At 49.2% G+C, this 16889-nt stretch overlaps 1 protein-coding gene across 2 annotated transcripts in view; it reads right to left on the bottom strand.

The window, feature by feature from the left end:
• Positions 1-16889, bottom strand: part of NSD3 (nuclear receptor binding SET domain protein 3) — a 1492250-nt gene that overhangs the window by 577473 nt on the left and 897888 nt on the right. For both annotated transcript variants that reach the window (XM_085633955.1, XM_085633956.1), the window contains exon 13: positions 10889-11086. In XM_085633955.1, coding sequence (XP_085490081.1) covers positions 10889-11086 — 198 coding nt within the window. The remainder of the gene's footprint in view (positions 1-10888; positions 11087-16889) is intronic.

Below are 16889 nucleotides of genomic sequence, written 5' to 3'. Positions count from 1 at the left end.
TGAAAGAAACTATTGGTTAAGGATTCCTTACCTTAGAATAGATACCCCAGCAATACCAACCCCGGAGGATGGTCTGCGAACTTCCACACCAGAAAGTCCTGGAGAACTGAACAGCCAAAGAAGGAGGCTCTCCGGACTGAACTATCCAGGCAATAATGCTTAGTGAAGGTGTGCAGTGAGACCACGTGGCTGCCTGGCAGATGTCACGGTTTTGGATCCAGACAGTGGAGCCTCTCCTCCTCCTTAGAAGAATGCGGAGGCTGGAAGAAGGTGGGCAAAGTGATGGTCAGTCCTAAGTAGAAAGAGGTAACCACTTCCGGAAGAAAAGAAGGTCGAGTACGAAGGACAACCTTGTCCGGATGAACAGCAAGGAAAGGAGGTTTAAAAGAAAGAGCCTGAAGCTCACTCACCATGCGAGCAGAGGTAATGGCAACCAGAAAAGCAGTCTTTAAGGTCAAGAGTCTGAGAGGACAATTATGTAGTGGCTCGAAAGGAGCACTCATGAGGTAAGTTAAGATCAGATTCAAGTCCCACTGGGGCATTACAAAAGGAATAGGAGGAAAGAGGTGAGTAATGCCCTTAAGAAACCTATCTACAATAGGGGACTTGAAAAGAGAAGGCTGATCAGGAAGACGAAGAAAGGCCGAAATGGCCGAAAGATAGCCTTTAAGGGTGCCGAGAGCAGAGCCCTGCTGGGCTAAAGAAAGAATGAAGAGGAGAACCTCTGAAAGAGGGGCAGAAAGGGGATCCATGGCTTTTGCTGTGAACCATGCCACAAATTTATTCCATCTGCAGGTGTATACCGTCTTAGTGGAGGAAGGTCAAAAGCTGCCCCTGCGCACTGATGTCAGTTCTTGTTTTTTCCGTGCCAGCCAGCACAGATGTGGAGAGAGCAGTACCCTTAGTCACTTTTTGACCAACTCTTTTTCAACATCGTTTTTTGAGTCGTCAGACTCCTGGTGCACGGAGGGATGTCCCATCGACGAACCGGCTTCAAACCTTGTGACTCTTGTCACAAGCTGATGTTGGTTATGGACCCGCACCTCATGTGCCTTTGGTGCCTGGAGTGAGACCACGACCCAAAGTCGTTCTCAGACTGTCGGGCCATGAACCCGAAGACTTTGTGAGAGCGGTCCCGAAAGCTTCTAGAGGCCCAGCAGTCAGATCCACGCCGCTCGAGGTCCCGATCGAGAGGGAGGTCGCCGGACCAGTCGCTACATAATTGTCCTCTCAGACTTTTGACCTTGAAGACTGCTTTTCTGGTAGCTATCACTTCTGCTCGCAGGGTTTGAGAGCTTCAGGCTCTTTCTTCTAAGCCTCCTCCCCTTGCTGTTCAACCGGACAAGGTTGTCCTCCGAACGCGACCTTCTTTTCTCCCCACAGTGGTTACCTCTTTCCACATAGGACAGACCATCACTTTGCCCACCTTCTTCATGCATCCTTCCAAGGAGGCGGAAAGACTCCACCATCTGGAACCAAAACGAGCGTTATCCTTTTATTTGGACCGCACAAAACAATTCCGGGAGGACAATCAACTCTTTATTGGCTAAGTGGGTGTCAAGAAAGTTCGGCCCGTGCAAAAACGGACCATCTCTAGATGAGTCGTTCTTTGCATTAAGATCTGTTATTCCTTGGCGAAAAAAGGAGCCTCCAGTAGGACTGCGCGCCCACTCCACCAGAGCGACGGCGGCCACTACTGCTTTTGGACGAGGAGTCCCCCTTAATGACATCTGCCAGGAAGCCACATGGGCATCACTGCACACGTTCACCAAACATTATTGCCTGGAAATACAAGTCTGGAGAGATTGCTTCTTTGGGCGTTCGGTTCTCCAGGACTTTCTGGTGTGAACTCGGTTTGCAGATCCACTTCCGGGGTTGGTATTGCTGGGGCATCTATTCTAAGGTAAGGAATCTATACCTAATAGTCTTTCAGATGAAGAAGTTACTTACCTTCGGTAACAATATATCTGGAAGAGACATATATTAGTTATAGATTCCTTCCTACCCCACTCATCCTCCCCGTTATGCAAACTGATTTCTAGAGTAAGGGACCACCCTTCAAGGCACTAGTTATGTGCACCAGTGGTCAGTGTCTTGCATGGCTGTGAGCTTCTGGCGTGGAATGTCATGTAAAAGAACTGACGTCACCACGCAGGGAGGCGTCTAAGTAGACACCGCGTCGTCAACCAGGCGATCACTACGCCGATGACAAACGCGGAGCTGACCGACCCCGCCTACCGGCATCATGCAAGGGTACTGCTGAGAAAAAATTCTCCGTATCCAGTCAAACGCCGAGAGGTAATTCTAAGGTAAGGAATCTATAACTAATAGTCTCTTTCAGATTTATATTTTATTCATAAGGTGCAGTAGAGTTGCCTTACCTGAAGCCAGAGACAGCAATAGTTCCACTCACAGATGAATTAGTCTTAGGACAAAAGGGAATACTAGTTCTTTTTTGATGCTCCATCTGATAACTTAGACTGAGGGCATACCACATTAATGTTTAGCTCACCTGCTCCTCAAGCAAGGACATCAAAGAAAGTCTGCCCTCACATCTACAGCAGCATTGTTGTGCCATTATCTAGTGTGTTCTTACGATGTGAAGGAGGCAACTTTTCAAATTTCAATCATTTTCAGTGACAATTTCACCTTAGTGCAAATACTGTTCCTGGTTCTTCGACGTCCATCAGATGAGAAATTTGGGACTCATAAATGTCCTAGCTCTGCTGAAAGTCTGCGCCTTCCTCATGTTCATAAGCCGCCTCCTTGTAGTCTGAAAAGTAGCACACATCCAACTGCATAGGTAAAAGTGCCATATCAGAGGCTTGTTCTGGTTCATTGACTTCCGCCTCTAGCTCAGAAACCCAGATATGGAGACAGGCAAATGAATAGAAACCTTCAAAGGTGAATGTGATTAGGCTGGTTGTGTTTGAAGGTGGAAAACAAAGGCAATTCTGCCATCAAACATAGGGTCATAGACAATACAATTACTGCTGATGGTGTGGTGCTCATGCTCATCAACAAGGGTGCAGGTGGATTTGCTGTTGATGGGACACAGTTGACAAGGTTCTTGCTGTCGTTGACTAGGATCTTGTCAACAGATTGCTCGAAATTGGTCAACAAATTGTCTCCATCGCAGGACTCTCTTTTGGGAACAATGGGATACTGCCTGAAGTCGTTGCCAGCGAAGAGGTAGCCGAAAAGAAGACCATCAACAAGGATTGCTTTTTCGTCATCAACAAAAGGGTCTTCATTTACCAAGATCTAGGCAGGAATACAGACAGGGTAATAGTGGAGCTATTTTTTCACGAATTTCAGTGTAGGTGGTTACTCACCTTTTCTCAATGCCTTCTCTGATGAGGGCTTGATCATGTCCTAGGAGGAGATGGGTGCAGGTGCTTCTGCAATTCATTCCAGCTGAGGAAGTTCCACATGCTTACACTTTTGCACCACCTTCGTGAAGGTACTTGGAGGAGCACTTTTCACGAAATCGCCCCCAGATGAGGGGGCAACCTCTTTGCTAAGGGGAAATTTTTTTTTTTTTTTTTTTTTTTTTTTTTCCAAAACCTTTATTGTTCCATCGAAGAGTACACCGCTATTCAGCCAACAACCCGGAGGCAGGCAGCTAGTATACAAGGCGGAACTCCGCCCAAGCATTTGAGGTCGTACTTTCAAACAGCGATATAGCATTTTACAATGGAACAAACAAAACAAAACTAATAGAGAGCCCGAGTCGGAGGGAAGCAAACAGTAAATGATCGAAATGACATAATCATCGTCACGCTGCGCCCACAGCCCGCCCAGACAAAGCAAACGACAGACAAACCCCCTCAGAGAGCGAACCCCACATCCCAGATCACTTATGCCAGGCGGATCACCACTATAGCACACCACAGTCGAACTCCAACCTCGCCTCGCCATTTAAGCCACGATCAGCCCGCTTGGTCATCTTCCAACGCTGTCGTACTAGCCAACCAATCCACCAGTGGCTGCCAGATATCTACAGGCCGCGAGCGCTGCGGCAGCTGGTCCCAGTATGAGGTCAGCTGCTCCCTACAGTACACCGCCGATCTTATCCAGGCCTTCACGTTTGGCGGCATCGCCTTCTTCCAGTGTAGCGCCACCTGACGCTTAGCAAGTAATAATAATATGGCTACAAGCCTACGTGAGGCCTTAGGCACATTTCTAACGAATCCCAGGAGGGCCACGAGTGGGTCCGGCTCCAGTTCCATCCCCACGATCTGCCCCACGGTATTGAAGACTGCAATCCAGAAGTCACGTATGGGGCCGCACACCCATACAAGGTGATAGAACGCGGCATCCTTCTCACCGCATCTCCAACAGTGCGCATCAGCCCGCAGACCCATCCTACACAATTGAAGGGGCGTACGGTAAGTCCGGTGCAGATAGTTGAAATGTACCAACCGCAGCCTATAATTAGGGGATAGGTTTTCAAGTTGGGAACAACAGTACTCCCACTGCTTCTCGGTAATGGATATACCCGCTTCATGTTCCCACGCGGATCTAGAGTCAGTGTGCACAACCGGAGCCGTGTTTTGAGTAGCTCTATAGATCCGCGTGATCAGTTTGCGCGCGGAGGAGTTCGAAAGTACGTCCTCCAAGGCCGCAATCGTCGGCGGAGCCTCTGGAAACATGGGGTACCTGCCCTTGCAGGCAGACCGCAGTTGATAGTAGAGAAGAAGCTCCGAGGCCGTCGGTTCCAGCGCTGCCGCCATGTCCCGCACTGTGAGGAAGGTATCGTCCGGGTACAAGTCTCCCGCCACCTTCAGGCCGCAGGCCTGCGCCCGCCGCACCACCGCCGCGTCCGTCAATGGCCCCAATAGTGGATTATCCGCGAGGGGCATACTTGGCGCATATAAGTCATCAACGCCTGCACGTTTGGCAATGCTTGACCAGGCCCAGCGTACCATTTCAACAGTGTCAATGTCGTCTCTGGAGCGTCTGTATCTCTGATATACCGCTGCACGAAGGGGGCAGGGGGCCGCAACATCCATCTCGATAGCCACGTGCGGCTGGTAAGGAATCGGGTGCTGCCAGTAGTGCAGGTATTGGGCCTGAGCACAGTACGCATATAGCTCCATGTCCGGGGCCGCAAGTCCCCCCTGACGGAAGGGAAGTGTGAGGAGGTTCCAGGCCACTCTGGGCTGCTTACCCGCCCAGGCCAGTTCAATCAAGGCGGAGCGGAGCCGGCGAAAGAACGACTTAGTGAGTGGCACGGGGATGTTTACGAATAAGTAAAGAAACTTGGGAACGACCACCATTTTAGCAATTGCTATGCGACCCATCAGAGATAGCGGCAGCGCCTTCCAGCGCTTCACTTTGCATTCCAGCCATTCCACGGCCACCCCAAAATTTGCCAGCCATATGTCCTGTACCGATCGGCTAAACCGTATGCCCAGGTATTTAATCTCATCAGTGGCCCAGTCAATCGGGAATTCCGTGTGGCACTGACTCGTACCGTCCGTCAGCGGGAACATCGCCGACTTCGACCAGTTGATATCGATACCCGTGAGGCCGCTATACCTTGTCACCTCACGCATCAGTGGGTCGAAGTTTTCCGACGGATTTACCATGTATATGGTTATGTCGTCGGCGTACATAGAGACCAGCAGGCCACGCGACGTGAAGCCGATACTGCGGTGGGTGTGGTGTTGGCGCAAACGAGCCGCCAGCGGCTCCGTCGCAATAGCGAACAACAATGGCGACAAGGGGCAGCCCTGCCGAGTCCCTCTGGTTATGGGGATCGGGGCAGACGTCTGACCATTAACCCGCACCCTAGCCGTCGGGTGATTATAGAGTATTCCAATACGCCTGGCAAAGGAGGGGCTGAAACCCATGCGAGTGAATAACGCCCGCAGGAATTTCCACTCTAGTGAGTCGAACGCCTTAGTGGCGTCAAGCAGTGCGGCCGCGGCTTGTACCTTGGGGTCCAAATAATGCAGGAGCCCAAACAGCACTCTAAGATTGTGGGAAGTGGACCGCCCCATCACAAAGCCCGACTGATCGGACAACGCTATCTGAGGCAGCATAAATTTCAGGCGGTCAGCGAGTAATTTCGCATAGATTTTGGCGTCAAGATTAATTAGCGAGAGTGGGCGATATGAGTCCGGGGTAACAGGATTCTTCCCTGGCAACGTAATGATGAGGGCCTCTCGCATCGAGGTAGGGAGGATGCCAACCTCCATCGCTTCCTCAAAAACATTGTGCAATCGCGGGACCAGTAGGTCTACGTATTCCTTGTAGAAGGCTGCCGTCAGCCCGTCGGGGCCTGGTGCCTTGTTGAGCGGCATAGCGGCTATAACCGCTCGAATGTCCTCCTGCGTGAAGGGTAGGTCCATATATTGTCGGGCATTGTTACTGAACCACGCAAGAGCTATGGTGTCCAGGTAATCACTAATGATGGTGTCGTCAGGGGACACCTTAGTGGTGTACAGGTCCTTATAATAGTCTGTCATCACCGTCAGGATAGCCGGAGGATCTCGAATCACTGCACCCCCCGACTCCTGTAGCTCAAGAATATGCTCCGACCCACGTGGTGGGCGCAGCATATTTGCTAGTGTTCGGCCAGCTCGATCACCCTCTCCGTAACGTCTGGCCTGAGAATCTTTGGACAAGAACCTGACCTCCCTCTCGGCCTCCTCTTGATACTCGGTCAGTTTCGTCCTGAAGTCTGCACTCGCACCACCAGAAGGGGCCGCCACCATCGCAGCTTCAAGCTGAGCCAGTTCAGATTCCAACCTGCCGAGAGTAGCTCTGATGGAGCGCAGCACCCCAGTTTTGAGCGCCATGCAGTGACCCCGTGTCACAGCTTTACAGGCCTCCCAGAGCACGCCAGGTGAATCCACTGAGCCCTCGTTGAGTTCGAAGTATTCCTCCAGTTTTTCCCGCAAAGAGTGCTGGAAGACCTGGTCACGCAGAGCCCGGGATGGGAACCTCCAACTGAACGGCTGAATGTACTGCGGCGGGGTGGATAGCGTTAAGCAGACCGGGGCATGATCAGAGAGAGACCGCGGCAAGTGAGTCACCTCTAACACCGATGAGTGCAGATCTCTGGACAGCAGCCAGAAGTCCAATCTGGACCAGGCCGCACGATGAGCAGTGATACACGTACCGGCGCAGGCCTCAGGGTGCAGTGTCCTCCAGGAGTCCACCAGCCCTGCCTCTAGCATAATATGGCCAAGCGCCTCCGACGCCCTAGGGTGATGTTCCCGAGTGGTGCCCTGCCTATCTGTAGTATCTGACAGTACCACATTATAGTCTCCTCCCCACAGTATCGCAGCAGGTCCACAGTTCCGCACCCTATGCCACAATCCCTCGTAGAACTCCGGATTATCGTCATTCGGGCCATACACATTCACCAGAATCACTCTCGCGCCGCACAGCGAACCTACCATCAGAACATACCTGCCCCCCGCGTCCCTGATTTCCTCATGCGTCCTCCAGTGAAGCCCTTTTCTGATAAGTATCGCCACTCCTCTAGAGTAGTTAGAGTAGTGAGCGTGAACTACCTCACCCCATCGGTTGTGTCTGAGCAGCTGCGCAGCATTGTCCGTCAGGTGCGTCTCCTGCAGAAGGCAAATGTCCGCACCCTTCCTAATCAGAAAGGCCTGTATCAGTCTCACTTTCCGTCTATCATTCATGCCCCGTACATTCCAGGTAATACACTTTATGCTATTCACAGCACCAGGCGTGTTAACAGAGTTCGGGCAAGCATCCAACATACACCTACCCCCCATTCACCCGGCCAAGTCTCGCCAAGTCTCGAAGCAAGCATTTCCAATCCAGCGGGTCTCAATATATGAGGGCGGCAATGCCACAGCAATCTGTACGCCCGCCGACAAGGCAGGGAACCTCCACTCGGCACCAAGCATGGAAATAAAACTCGAGCAGGCCACGGACCTGTTCCTCGTTGCAGCGATTCCTGTAGCCCGTCCCTGACAGACAGCACACATCCCACCCGGCCAACTGGGCAGCCTGCACGGTAAATGCCAGAATACCTCTTGCTGGGTGACTGTCGACATGACAGCGCGCAGTGCACAACGTGCGATTCAATAGCAGTTTTCGCCTCCTCCGACCCGGCTCTGAAACTTAAATAAAACACAACAAAAACCCCCAACCCCAGCCAACCCCCTAACCCTCCCGCTCCAACCCCCCAATCAGGTTGTGCAATGACCTCCCTGGACCCCCCCCCCAACTACAACAACTGTAACTACAGTCTCTAGATGTGAACAATGAATGGGAATCATCCCTTGAGGTACGCAGGTTGGCCACCCACAAGCCCTGTACTTGTGACAGGGCGATCGAGCGCGAGACTAGTGTACCAGCTCAAGGACCCTCCCCCCCAATCCCGCAGCCCTGCTCAGCTCCCTCATAGCATCTGAAATTGGAACTCCAGGGAATTAAACATTCTCTCTATGGCCCAGCACAGCGCAGGCAGGCAACACCCAGCGATTTAGCAAGAAGTATACAGTAGGAGTCATTCAACATCACTTAGCCTGTCCCGCTGGTCCGGGTCAACTGCAGATGTCTGAGCCTTTTGGTCCTTTAACAGTTGTTTGGCATATTTCATAGCCGCCTTCGCGTCAACAAAGAAGGACGGCTTACCGGGACCTTGGACCCGGAGTTTGGCAGGGTAGATGAGGGAGTATTTGGTGCCCGCCTGTTGAAAAAGTTTCTTCGCCGGCAGAAATTCCCTTCGAGCGGCTTGAACCTGCATCGTATAGTCCGGATATAGTGCAATGTGGTTGCCCCTGTACTGCACGTCTGATATGTCTCTTGCCATTCGTAAGATCACGTCCCGGTCCCTATAATTCAAGATTCGTGCAATAATAGGCCGGGGCGGTGCACCGGGTTTAGGCCTGGGCCCCAGTGATCTGTGAGCCCTCTCGACCAGGAACATCGGAGACAATCCCGACCCAAACAGATCCTTACACATTTGTTCAACAAAGAGCTCCATGTTGGTTATGTTCGTCGTTTCCGCCACACCCGTGATGCGGACGTTGTTGCGCCGCGAGCGCGCCTCCAAATCCTCATTTTTCTGCTGAATGAGTGTCAGAATCTTCTCCATGCCCCGTAGTTGGCCGGCAAGGCCGGTCTGATTTTCCTCCGTGTCGGCCACACGTGTTTCGAGCGATTCCACTCTCCCCTCTTGTTTGTCCATGCGGGACGTGATGCCGTCCATGCGGGCAGCCAGAGCGTCCATCTTGCCATCAATGCCATGTAAACTCGTTTTCAGTTCCTGAAACATGGCCTTGATGTCCACATCCTGAGCATCACTCCGGTCCGCCCGAGAAGATTCGGCCTCACGGAGGTCTGGGTCTGGGTCCGGCGGCTTCTGCTTGGACTTGTCGAAAGTGATTTTCGGCTGCCGCGTGTCCGGTTTGCCCATGGCCGCTCACCAGCCGTTCGTATGCTTGGGCGGCCGCGCCGCGGCCTCCTCGTACTGCACCAGTCGCCGCCAGTCGCCAACCACCAGCGTCTCACCGAGGGCAGCAGGGCGGTCAGGCCTAGTGGGTAGGTTGAAGGGCCGGGCCCCCAGTGGCGGGGCACACACCTCAAGCGGAGCAAGCGGGGAGAGTCACAGCGCAGGCCGCCGGGGCAGTACAACCCTAGTGCAGCCGTGCGCCGTCCACACCCCAGGTCAACGCTCCAACCTCACCACAGTATGGTCGGGGCATGTACGGCAGCCGACCACGTCTCTCCGATCTACGCCCTGGATCCTTCGACCATGGGACTTCGGCTTCAGGCAAAATGGCCGCCACTGCGATCATCCGATCGGGCCCGTCGCTGTTCACCGGCATGCAGTCCAGGGGCAGACGTTCGGCGTTCCTCCACACCAACCGCCGCTGCCTCAGCTTCACTCCATCAGCCGTAGGGCGCGCGTTTCCTTGGGCGAGCGAACAGCCACTGCCTCACCCCTCGAACAGGTTTCGGGCACTCCACACGCGAGGCCCCGGCTCTAGCGAATGGTGTAGGCCGCCACGTCTCCGCGCCGCCCGCGGGCCGCTCTCTGCCCACGAGTCGCCGACGGGGTCAGAAAAGCCAGAGCACAGGGCGGACACCCTGGACTACCGTCTCGGGCGGGGAAGTCCGAGCTCGCACCCCAGTTCAGCTAATAATTGAAGGATTTCTGTGCTCGATCGGCGGAGCTGCGGTTTCAGGCAGCCATTCCGCTCGGCAGCCAAGCCACGCCCCCGCTAAGGGGAAATTTTGAGTTTTCTTCTTCTCCAGACGTTAGACAGACAACTTTCTTTCTCTGTATTTCAGTGATTTGGCAGGAAACGTCCTGCAGATGCAACAGCATGATGCCTTGTGAGAAGGATGAAGACAAGAAATGCACTGATTGAGTGGATGAATCTTTTGTCTGCAGTCCCAGCACATAAGTACATTATAGGAACTGAACTGTGAGTTGTTTTTATTTGTTAATCCAGAGTTTTCATCTTCTGGCCTAATGAAGCACTCCCAACTTTACCTACGGCATACGGAAAAGAGAAATCCATTATCTTTTCCCTATGCCATAGTGAAAGTTGGGAGTGCTTCCCTGGGCCAGAAGATGAAAACTCTGGATTAACAACTAAAAACAACTCACAGTTCGTATAATGCACTTATGTGAAATTTCGCCTAATAAATGTCTTTTATTACTGTGAAGGCTGACTAGTGGGGTATTAAATCATGAGAATTAAGGGATTGTCCAAACACACCTTTGCAAAAGTTCTTGCCTGATAACACTAAGAAAATTAATTACATTTTTTTAAATGTTACTTTTATGAAATTCCTTTAAGAACTCTTGTATGCTATATTTTTCGAGTTTCCTCAATGACAAAAATATGTCTTATGTTCTTTTTCCCATCACAAATGATGACCTCACCTTTGCTTGCCTTCTGCAAATCTTTTTCCAAGGAACATGTAGTGCAACAATGCTGGGGGCAACGGAAACCTCTGCCTTCGATGACAGTTGTTGAGAACTTCCGAACACAAACTTCATGGTAGTATCTGCCACAGGAACTCACAGAGCAGCGCTTCACATCTACATCCGGAATGTGGCAAGAGAAGCAGGTATGCTGACCTTAAAAAAACAAAGAAAGAACAGCTCTTATGTCAGCAACACTGCTGAGCAGCATTCTGATAAACCATTTAACAATTGTGGGTGCTCCTTCTAGTTGGAGGACATTTGTGATACATTATGACAGACTTGACTACAGTGGGTTATATACAAATAAGGTTGCAGGGCACACGCCCAAACATCTTATTACTGGAGCTAAGCCTGCAGGCATGTGCTGTGAGATGAAGCTAGACTTTTAATACTATTATGCAGGGAAGTCTCAAATTAGGAGGTGAAACATATGTGTTGCACAATTTAAGGAAATAATCTTTTGATCGTTATTGACAATTTCTTTTACATTTCTACAATGTAAGACAAGGCTGCATGCCTCATTAAATTGCTTTTTGTACTGGACTAGTGGTAGATTTTCATTACAAAATCTATACTATAGTACCTTTAGAACATGTCATACAGAAAGTGAAATATCTGCTTTTCATGGTATACTTTGAAACCATTTGTACTACAACTAAGCCCTCAATATAGATAAATAGAAAACAAATCACTGATACACTACTTTGTAACTACACTGGAGGTGGAAAGGTTCGGTAGGAATTGGAAAAGGATGAGAGTGCATTGACAAAGAGTACCAGAATCGTTAGAGGTGAGTTATGAAAAGTCACTAACATGTAACCCCAGAATTCAAACAATAAATACCCCTGTGGGTCTTATCCCAGAACAATTTACTGGAGAAAGAAATGTACATATTTTTAAAGACTGAAGTGCTTTTCCAAAAGCACATTTTACTTTGTTCATTTTCTTTTTAACAACATCTAAATATTAAACCGAGCAGCCGCTTACCCTTTTTTAATTGTTTTAAGATTTGAGAATAAATATGCAAAGTGGGCCTACAAATAAACTGCCTTACACAGAGAACAAAAGTCACTGTGCTCTTAAGACCCCAAGCTAACAAAATATTTCCAGAAGACACCTTTGTAACAGTTGACCAGCAGGCAATTTTGAAGTTTGAATAAGGTAACCCAAGGCTCAGATGATCAAACATTCCATTTTGCGATTTGTAATTTGTGACTTTTACCAAATCACAAAGGAGGGGAGAGGAGATGCAGAAGAAGTTGCTTACCTTCTGTAATGCACTTTCTGGTATATACTCTATCAAACTGCTGAATATTCAGCTTTAGAATATTCAGAGGAACCAGACTGGACCTAGAAACCTTGAAGCAATAACTCCTGCACACAGACAGATGGCGCTGCCTGATTCCGTGACAACCTTGCACAATACCAGAAGTGATGGAGCAGAGTTGCATATTGGCGTCATTCCTATGTGCTTACGTCAGTATCTGGATTGTTGTTGTCTCTTCTAAGACCCTCAGACACAGATCAACTCAGAGGATAGTTGCTAAAAGCTAACTTGGGACCCTTTATGTTCAGATGTCCCCTCAACAGAATGGAGAGGAGGGAGGGTGGAGAGGAACCTGCAGTTGGATAGAGTATCCACCACAAAGAGCATTACAGAATGTAAGTAACTTATTGTTCAGAGGATACTTCCAACAGTAGTTTTGTTACCTTAATAGACAACCAACCAGTACTTACCAAAAGGTGGAAAGTCTGAAAAGGGGAGTAATGCCAAAATGTCCTTCAGGACTGAGTGGACAAAAGGACCTTCTCTGCAGATCTGACTGTCAATGCAGTTTGACAGATCTCCAAAACAGGGGCTCCTTGCAAATGCCATGATAGCAGCCACTGTTCTAATAGAATGGGCCCATAGGCCTCCAGGAGGTTCCTTCTTGGCTAGAGCTTGGGACATCTTTATGCAAAGGATGATCCACCTAAACAGTGTAGGATGACATATTGAAAGCACTCTGACCCCACTCTGAACTGCAGGTGACGTCTGTGGGACTGCAGAATGAGGATCAAAATATGCAGCCTGCAGATTCAAGGACCTCATTCGATACCGTGGGTCCAGAGCAAAAAGAATCTGAGCCAGAGTAAGCATTTTTAATGTGTCCTTCCGTAGGATGGGATTTAAAGGCCAGAGGTCCAGAATTTGTGTGTGCACTCCTTCCTGGGAATATGTCTCCTTATTACGCATGCCTTCACTCCGCATGTAATTATAACAAGGTTGTTACAACTGCGTTGTAACACCACATACCATTACCCTGCAAGTCGCAAGGGGGGCGTCGGATGTTGGAATAGTATAATTTACTATTACAACTCCAGTCTGTGCGGACAGTAAGGAACGTGTTGGATTTTAAATCCAACACCTTCTCCCCCCTCCGCAAGTCGTTGTTACAACTTACAGGGTAATGGTATGCGTAGTAACGACCATGTTGTAATTGCATGCGGGGTGACAGATTCATTGTAAACGCTGTTTACTCTTCCTGGCCATTAGAATGTAGCTGGGGTAACATCCCTCACCTTTTTCAGAGTCTGGCACTCCTTCAATGGCTCCCTTGGCCAGTAGTAAATTTAATTTGTGCATACGGATGGTAGAATGGTCTGTCGAAACAAGATAAAACAGGGTGTTGCAGGGATTCTACTCTATAACAAAACAATGCTTGGGACCATGGAAAATCAGCATGTAGCGAATGAGTCATCATACACCTCAGTATCCATGAGCTTGAGTCAGACTAGCTATAGTGCCTCACTTGCCCTTCCAACCATAACTTGAGAAACAAGTGAATTGGCATCCCAGAACACAACACTCTCAACCCTCTCTGGGATCGCAGTAACAGGACACACCCTTTCGCTCTCTCACTCGCACTTGTCCAAAATAAATTAACAATGAGCCACAAAAGAAGATTTGAATACTTATTCAAACTATTGTGCTCTGAAATGCAGTATTACGTGCCACAATTAAAAAACAAATGCATAATAAAAATACTGTTAACATGGTCAATAATCCATACACCATTAAAAGTGCTGTCATTTTACCAAGTAACATAACAACCCCCCCCCCCACTGCGAGTAAAGCTAAATGATAATATGAAAGATCTCTGGGATAATCAGCAGACCCCCGTACCTTAGCATACACAGAAGAACGCTCTACATCCCAGCAGACGCAACGTTCTCATCTCAGAACTCTTGTTTCATGTCAGTTTGTCGCTAATTTACTCACCTATATGCTCGGACGTGTGTGAACATAAACAACAACTGCATTCTTGTGTTATGTCTAGGTGCAAGTGCCTGGTCAGAAAGAATAACAAGGGACATTGTTGTTTGACCTTGTTGGTGGTGCTCAGACTAAATCCCAGGAAAAGAACAGAACGCAAAAACACATGCAGGATCCGTGTTAAAGTACAATGTGGCACAAAGGCAAGCACGTTTTTATAGTAACGTGTGCAAAGGTAAATGAGGCCTACAATGTGCGCAGTTAGGCCAACGCAGGGAAAACTACAATGGAATATGCAGAAAACACAAGACAAAGGGGGATCCATGGAGGGGATGAAATGAAAGGTCAGGCGTAGAAACCCTATTGAATAATCTGCAGAAGCCGCTGATCTGAAGTGATGCATTTGCAACCAGGTAGAAAATACGTTTTTTGCCCTCTACCATGCTCCTGCACGGGGAAATAAGAGCAGTGTGGTGGCCTGGATGGAGGTGGTAGAGGATTGATGCCTTTGTACGTGTGTGCAACTTTGCTTACCACCACATCCTTTGGATCCACTAAAGGGTTGAAGAAGTTGCTGTAGTAGCTGCAAGGGTGGCTGTAGACAATATGCCAGGCCATACAAATCGCCCCTACATTTCTTCTAATGATGGTGGAATTGGCAGACCGTCAAAAGCAACCTTAGGGATCAGGCCGTACGAGAACTATTTTTAAACATATCTAGCACTGTCAGCCTTCTACTCAAAAAGTCTAAAGATAACGCTTGGACAACCTCTGGAAATTCAGTGGCACATATCCAGGCATGATGTTTGAGCACCACACCGATGCCCTTGATGCAACTCACACTGTCTATGGTGTCAAGGCCAGCACGTAACACATATTTCACCGCATGCTGCCCATCCTGTATGATATTGGCAAAGGCTACACTGAGTTCCTCTGCAACGTCTGGCAAGAACTACGTTGGCTAGGTCCTATAGCACGTGAGTGTAGTAGCCCAAGAGACAGACTGAATTCAAAGATCTTAAGGCCAGCAAAGCTAAAAAGAATGATTCTTTTCAAATGCATCATTACGCGTAGACTTCCTATCTAGTAGTGCAGAAGGGAAAGCATTTGGGTTAACTGGACTTATTGGCATTTGCAACACAAGGCTTTCTAGTGTTGGGTACTGGGTGAGGAACCCTGGATTACCAGGAGACAGCCGAAGGTTGACGATGGCATTCTCCAAGTAGCAGTGAAGGTATCAATTGTTGAAGAATCAGCAGGGTTGATTTCATCTCCACAGTCGGTAGTTGCAAGTCAAAGAGGTCTACTGCTCTGCATTGCACCAAAGCAAAAGAAGCTCTTTTCTCATTGGGTGTACCAGGTGGAGATTGCAACTCAGTTTCTGGAGAGGTATCCAAACCGCTAGCATTCTGTTGGTTCAAGTAGAACCATGCATCAGTGTAATAAAGACGCAGTAAGTTGGCCACCTCATCATCGTCTAGAAGGTTTTGGAGCCCTTGGACTGCATCCACATTGGGGGCAAACAGGGCCTCCAGTCTCAGATGGCATTAACATTGTGGGATCATATTCAAGTCTGGCTCGTTGTTTCATGGAGACTTCATGGATCAACACATATCAGGCATTGGCATGGAATAGGTTCTGGGTTTGAGTCGCCATAGGCACCTTTGGAATTGATGGACAAGTTACTGACATTCAATAGCATCCTACCTGATAGAGGCTATCTAGCTGCAGAATCCTTAACGTAGAATTTTCCCCGGGCCTCAGACTGGATCCGGAATTTTTCAGTCAGTACCCCTGCATGCCAGTAGATGGTGTCATTCAACTCTGCATCAGTGGCATCCATGCCAGAAGTGACATTTGCAATGCCTACATAGGAAGCAACCCTATGCGCTGTCAGTTTATTTTTGCAACTTTTCATGCTAGGAACGCAAAGCCACGAGGAACACTGACAACTGGTGTGAATTTCTAAGGCCCTTAGAAAGGTGACTCTCACTCTATAAAACAGTGCACAGAACTGGGAGGATGGGATGTTTGGTAAGGTATCTGCAGTTATATAGAGTCTCTTCCAGATAAGCCATTAACAAAGGTAAGTAACTTGCTCATCTAATAAGAGACGTCTAGCCACAGCTTCCTTACATTAGAAAAGATACCCAAGCAATGCCTCACAGGAGGTGGATCTGTGAAACTGATTCAGACCAAAATGTTCTGCAGTAATGAATGGGAAAAGTGCCCATCATGACAGACCTGACTGTCTAGGCAGTAGTGCTTGGTAAACATGTGCAAAGATCCACAAGGAGATCGCCCAATCCTGACCTCTACTATCTCAGTGCGCAGGCACAGTTAGCTGCTTATTGGTTCGCGCCTCCACCCTTTATGACACATTTGGCAGTGGAACAGGGGCTCATGGCACCCTTGTCTTCTGTAGGGTTTCTGGGTGTAGACGACGAAGCGGCTCGGGGAAGGGGTTCTACTGTGGCTTGCACAAATAATGTATGGCGGGCCATCGCCCGGCGGTCCCAGGTTCCCATGTTCTATTCCCCGCTACCTCATCTGCTCGACAATCTGCCGGTCACGCACGAAGCCATCTGTAAACGCATGCTTCTCAAACTGGGCATACATACTTGGGGGGACATGTACCACCAGGGGCAATTCAAAAGTGCAATTGAATTATTGTGCAACACAACACCCACCACCATGGAC

Source organism: Triturus cristatus, chromosome 11 (assembly GCF_964204655.1).
Source record: "Triturus cristatus chromosome 11, aTriCri1.1, whole genome shotgun sequence".
NCBI lineage: Eukaryota > Metazoa > Chordata > Amphibia > Caudata > Salamandridae > Triturus > Triturus cristatus.
The sequence above is the reverse complement of the archived record's forward strand: the minus strand, read 5'-3'. Positions and strand labels throughout refer to the sequence as shown.